At 38.9% G+C, this 6,329-nt stretch overlaps 1 protein-coding gene across 1 annotated transcript; it reads left to right on the top strand.

The window, feature by feature from the left end:
- Window positions 1-511: 511 nt before the first annotated feature.
- Window positions 512-6,011, top strand: LOC108282332 (nucleolar and spindle-associated protein 1-like). The gene is made up of 3 exons (XM_037727746.1): window positions 512-548; window positions 4,171-4,486; window positions 4,811-6,011. Exons 1-3 carry the CDS (start codon window positions 512-514, stop codon window positions 5,760-5,762), a joined length of 1,305 nt encoding a protein of 434 aa, XP_037583674.1. The 3' UTR covers window positions 5,763-6,011.
- The last annotated feature ends 318 nt before the right edge of the window (window positions 6,012-6,329 follow it).

Raw genomic sequence — 6,329 nt, 5'->3', positions numbered from 1 at the left:
AATTATCTACATTTGCACTTAGACTATACCTGCCACATAATGAGTACTCAGTAAACATTAGGTGTTATCAAACTTTGCACAATGAGCTACTACTAAGAAATTCGGCAGTACCTAAATCCTCATTCTCCATAGTTGAGAGTTAATAGATACTATTTAAGACTGAGAAAATTATGAAAGTACTATAAGCTGTTATTTATAAAAATGGAGTAAAATAGAAGAAATAGCTGAAAAGATAGTAAGTAGTTACCTCTGGGAACAAGAATTGAAAGTGGGTACAGATACAGTTATTTTAAAAATTATAAACCTATTAGTACTATTTGACTTTTAAATCTGTTTGGTCAGTGTGATTCCAATTTTGTGTTAGTAAACCCCCCCACACACGCACACACCCCTTATACATATTATATGAATGACAGAACATATTATATACGTGTATAATATATAAATATTACATTGTATATCTGTATCTATGCACATTAAAAAAATAGAAGAAAACATTAAAAAGTCAACGATGGCTGTCTCTTGGGAGGGGGAGGTTAGGGTTGTAGGTAAGTTTTAGTTTTAATTTGACCTGTTTTTCCCTATTTCCCAAACTTACTGGGAAGAAGACACATTGTAATCTCATTGCAAATTTTTTTAAGAGGGCGAGAAAGAGACAGGAAGGAACCAGGAGATATGGGTTCAACCCCAGCTGTGCCACTAATTCAACTAATTCACTGTGATCTTGAGCAAACTGCTACCTCCCTGGGCCCCTGTTGATCCAGCCATAAGCACAGGATTGAGCTGAGCTCTAAATAATAACAATGCAAAGAGCTACCATTTAAGACTTACTATGTTGCCGACTCTGTGCTAGACACTTTAGTTACACCCGTGGTTATCAAATGCTTTAGAATCACCTGGAGAGCTTTTTGGATCACAGGTTTCAGGGCCCACCTCCTCAGCTTCTGATTCAGTGAGCCTGGGGTGAGGCCTGATAATTTGCATCTCTAACAAGTTCCTAGGTGATACTGATGCTGCTGACCTGAGGACCACTGGCTTAAATTAACTCATTTAAGACTTGCAAAAACCCTGTGTTGTATTCTTTGTCCTTTGGATGGGGAAATTGAGGGTCTGAAAAGTCACAGTGTCAGAGCTATCATCTGAATTCAAGACTATTTAAACCAAAGCTCTTGCTGTGATCATATTGCTTTCCTCTGAGGCTTTCTCTCAGTTTCAACTTTCTATGTTTCTAGTTTACAAACAACAAAACCCACACATCTGAGACCAAATCAAAGCTCTTCAGATAAAATTCCAAGAAAATCCCAACGTGTGCAACTTCTGCCTCGGGGCGGGGATGAATCTGGGGCTGAACCCCAACAGGGAGGGTGATAGACTGCGGCCGACTGGCTTGCACGGGGCTAGCAAAGGGACTGCAGCTTCATGAAGGCACCCCTGCAACTGACTTAACTTTTCTTTCCCTTCTCCTACAGTTTATTTGGCATTCTCTGGGTCTCTTAATCCACAGTCATTTGGGTGGCAAAAAAAAAAAAAAGTGGAAATGAGTTTTCTTCAATGTTGACTTTCATGGTGTCCCCGGGAATGGTTATTTTCTTCCTTTTCTCCCTAGTGTGAATTCTCAAATGATTTCAAATGCATGCCGATTGCAGTGGCCAGCTGCCAGGAGAGAAGTGAAAATAAACTGGTGACAGGAAGTGTCTCAGTTCACGGAAAGGGCAGCAAGGATATAGCGGAGCAGGCCCATGACACTCCTGGGTCCACATGCTGAAAGACTTACCCGGACAGGCTGTGTAGCCACAAATCTCCTAGTAATTCATTAAGTAAGAGGAAACGCTCCCAGAAGCATTTCTCTCCTCTCCTAACACCCTTTGTCTTTTAATTTCCAAACTCCGGGTTCATTCCTATGTCAAGCAAGCCTGGGTGAGTCTCTCTAAACAACTCCTTCATTCGTGATGGAACACACTGCCACAGACTAATGCTTTGACGCTAAGTGTTTTAACAGGCTGAGGTTTCCAAGCTTTAGGATCACAAGACGGATATATGATCGGTGTGAATTAGAAAATAGCATCAAAAACAGCATGAAGGGCGGTGGAAAGAAAAGTGCGTTCCATGGAACTTTGCCCAGTGAAGGGCTTGCAGGCTGCAAGGAAAGTTTCAAGGATAAAAAAGTATATTCAAAGTTAGTCATAAGATAAAATAAGATCATAGAACAAGGTCAAATGTTTCAATATCAATAAATGTAAATAGGCTTAATTTACCTATTAAAAGATCTCCACATTGGTGAATATGGCAAAATTTAACACTGCTCCACACAAGAGACACAGCAGAGGTCCTGAAAGGTTAAAAAAAAAAAGAAAGAAAAAGATATTAAAGCCAATGCAAATTAAAACTTAAAGGAGTTGCAATTTTGATATTTGACAAGATGGAATTTAAACCAAAAAGCATTAAAGGAGGCAAGAAGGAGACTTTAAAATACTGAAGGTAACAATTCACATTGAAGGTATGTAAGTTATTCACATTGAAGCACCTAACCACTAAAGGTGCAGGGGAAATGGAAACAGGAATAACTGGTGATTTTAATCCATTTCTGTCAATCCAAGAGAGATCAAGTGGACAACGAGGAAGCAGGAGACGCAAACGTAACGGATAAGGTAGATCTTTTAAATGTATGTAGAAACCTGGGCCCCATAGTGGCAAAAACACCTTCTCAAGTGACTACACTTTGGGCCACAAAGAAAATTTCTTTAAATTTCAAAAAACAAAGAGAATACTCTCTGATCACAATACAATAAACTTGAGCATTATAAACAAAATTTAAAAACCAAAATTATTAATGATCAACCAAATAGAGCATTGATAATTTTCTCTACAGTAGGCTAAAACATGTTTATTATGCTTATGTTTGTGAGTTTATAAGAGAGATGCCAACTGTAATAATACAAAACCAAAGTGAAACCACAAAAACCAAAGCATAAACAAAATTAAAAAAAAAAAAAAAAAAAAAAAATTTTTTAAAAACAAAAAAAAAAAAAAAAAAAGACTATCTGAAAATTAGGAAAAAACCATGTTAATAAGAAGCTGTTAGAGATAGAAGAGCAACTTGAAATTACAGAATTTCTGAAAAAGAATGATAATGGAAACACAAATAATCAAGTCTATGCTATTTAACTAATGTCATTAATAGAGGAAAAAGTTTAGCATTAAATATCTATGTCAGTAAAAATGAAAATAAATGAATTAAATGCCCCATTCAAAAAGCAAGAAAAAAAACGCAAAGTGAGCCAAAACAATCTAGAAGGAAGGAATTAATAAAGATGAAAGCAAAAATTAATAAGTTAGAAAGTAGAACTAAAAAATAAACCCAAGGCTGAAACAATTAACAAAATGTATAAAGCACCCACTAAACTGGTCAAGAAAATAAATGAGAGGAAGCATGGACACACAAGATTAGAAATCCTGGGTGTGGACAGATGGGCAGGAGCATCAAAGCAAAGGAAATCTAAACTAAAAACATAAGAGACTGCTTTCCTCAACTCTATGCAAACTATTTGAAAACTTATCTGAAATGGATAATTTTCTAGAATAATGCAACTTACCTAAATTGGTCTCAGTAGAGACACAAAGTCTTAACAGACAAATTATCATGGAAGAAATAAAGAGCTTGCCAACAAAAAGCACCAGGCCCTAACAGTTTCGCAGGAAAATTCTAGCAAACCATTGAAGATCAAATAATCCCAATACTACTTAAGAACAAAGGAAAAAGAAGAAAAACTTCAGATAATTTGAGTTTTAATAATTTAGCCTACAATAGACTAAAACTTGTAAACCATGTTTAATGTTTGTGACTTAATACAAATACCAAGTAATAATGACACAGAAACAAAACAACAACAACAACAGAATTCACTGGTCACTTTGGATGATCCCAATGATCTTTATTTTGAAAGATGGCCATAAGGAATCAAGCATCGCTGGGCTCGGTGGCTCAGAGGATCACTTAAGCCCAGGAGTTTGAGACCACGCTAAGCAACATAGTGAGAGCCTGTCTCTAAAAAAATAAAAAAATAAATAAAAATTAGCTGAGTGGCGAGGGATTTCAACCGTGCTACCTGAATGTTGTGATCCGTCTTCTGCGTATCACTGGAATTTCGAATCGCGATGGCCGTCCCCTAGTAGAGGAGCTGGACTCCCTCAAGTACAGTGACCTGCAGAAATTAGCCAAGAGTCTGCGTCACCGGGCCAACCTGAGGGCAGACCAGTTGTTAAAAGCCGTGAAAGGCCACATTAATCGTGAGGCAAGAAAAGGAAATGAGAATCGGGATGAAAGTCAAATTTCTGCATCCTCTTGTCATGAGACTGAGATACAGATCAGCAGCCAGGAACAAGCCGAGAGAGAGCCAACTGGCCATGTCACCAAAACAAGGAGAAGGCACAAGACTGTCCGTGTGGACCCTGACTCCCAGCAGGATCATTCAGAGATAAAAAATAAGTGATCCAGGCTGGGCGCGGTGGCTCACGCCTGTAATCCCAGCACTTTGGGAGGCCCAGGCGGGTGGATCACGAGGTCAAGAAATCGAGACCATCCTGGTCAACATGGTGAAACCCCGTCTCTACTAAAAATACAAAAAATTAGCTGGGCATGGTGGCGCGTGCCTGTAGTCCCAGCTACTCGGGAGGCTGAGGCAGGAGAATTGCCTGAACCCAGGAGGCGGAGCTTGCGGTGAGCTGAGATCGCGCCATTGCACTCCAGCCTGGGTAACAAGAGCGAAACTCCGACTCGAAAAAAATAAAATAAAATAAAATAAAAAATAAGTGATCCGACTGAATTCCAGAATCATGAAAAGCAGGAAAGCCAGGATTTCAGTGCTATTGCAAGAGTTTATTCTGCAGATGAGCACCAAGGAGCTAAGAATGCTGTTTCTTCAGGAAAACGTGGAATAAATGGTAACAAAGATTCAAAGATACCTTCAGAAAGAAAGAAATCTCTCTACACAGGTGGGTTATCCAAACCTGGAAAAAATAAAAGAACTGCAATGACTACTCCAAACTTTAAGAAGCTTCATGAAGCTCATTTTAAGGAAACGGAGTCCATTGAGCAATATATTAAGAGGAAAAAGAAATATTTTGAAGAATACAATTTCATCAGTGAACTGAAGCAGCAGCCCATCAATAAGGGAGGAGTCATGACTCCAGTACCTCCAAAAGGAAGACTCTCTGTGGCTTCTACTCCCATCAGCCAACAACGCTCTCAAGGCCAGTCCTACTGCCCTGCATGTCAGAGTACCTTGGGTCTGAAGGGGTCACACAAGCGCTCTGCTATCTCTGCAGCTAAAACAGGTGTCAGGTTTTCAGCTGCTACTAAAGATAATGAGCGTAAGCGTTCACTGACCAAGACTCCAGCCAGAAGGTCTGCACATGTGACCATGTCTGGGAATACCCCAAAAGTTATTACTCCATTCAAGTTGACAACTGAGGCAATGCAGACTCCAGTCTCGAATAAGAAACCAGTGTTTGATCTTCAAGCAAGTTTGTCTCGTCCCCTCAACTATGAACCACACAAAGGAAAGTTAAAACCATGGGGGTACTCTAAAGAAAATAATTATCTGAATGGACATGTCAAGAGAATTGATTTCCACAAGAAAACTTACAAACAACCCCGTCTCCAGACAAAGGAAGAGCAACGGAAGAAACATGAGCAAGAACGAAAGGAGAAGAAAGCAAAGCTTTTGGGAGTGCGAAGGGGCCTCAGTTTGGCTGAAGATTAGTAATTTTTAAACATCTTGTAAATATTCCTGTATTCTCAATTATTTTTCCTTTTGTAAATTTTTTTTTTTTTGCTTTCTTCCCCACTTTAGTCATGAGATCTTTTTCTGCTAACTGTTCATATTCTATGTCGTGTCCATGGGTTCTTCATGTGCTACAATCTCTGAAAAGACATTATCACACTAAAGCTGAAATTCTTTGGGATGGTTTTTGCTTAAGTCCCTATACAACTCGGTTTTCTAATGAGACCCTTACTAAGATTCTGGTCCTAGATTTTTAAAGCCAAGTTCCCCCTGCTGGTTCTAGTATGAACAGAACTGCAGTCTTCTGCTAGGCAATAGCATTTACCGGTTGGCAGCCAAATTATACAAGCTTCAGTAGAAATTGAACAATAACAACAGTAGGGTAAGCTGGGGTAAAAAGGTCACCTCTTCACTCTCTAGTCTATAGAATATAGTACGCTTTATGAAATGGGGCCATATGGTTTGGTTATTACATCAATATTTTATCTAGATGAAATTGTTTAGGCTCATATCCATCTTTGTTGAAATAGCCTCCTGTAATTACCA

Source organism: Cebus imitator, unplaced genomic scaffold, assembly GCF_001604975.1.
Source record: "Cebus imitator isolate Cc_AM_T3 unplaced genomic scaffold, Cebus_imitator-1.0 Scaffold238, whole genome shotgun sequence".
Lineage (NCBI taxonomy): Eukaryota > Metazoa > Chordata > Mammalia > Primates > Cebidae > Cebus > Cebus imitator.
Note: the sequence above shows the minus strand (reverse complement) of the source record. Positions and strands in the feature narration are given on the sequence as shown.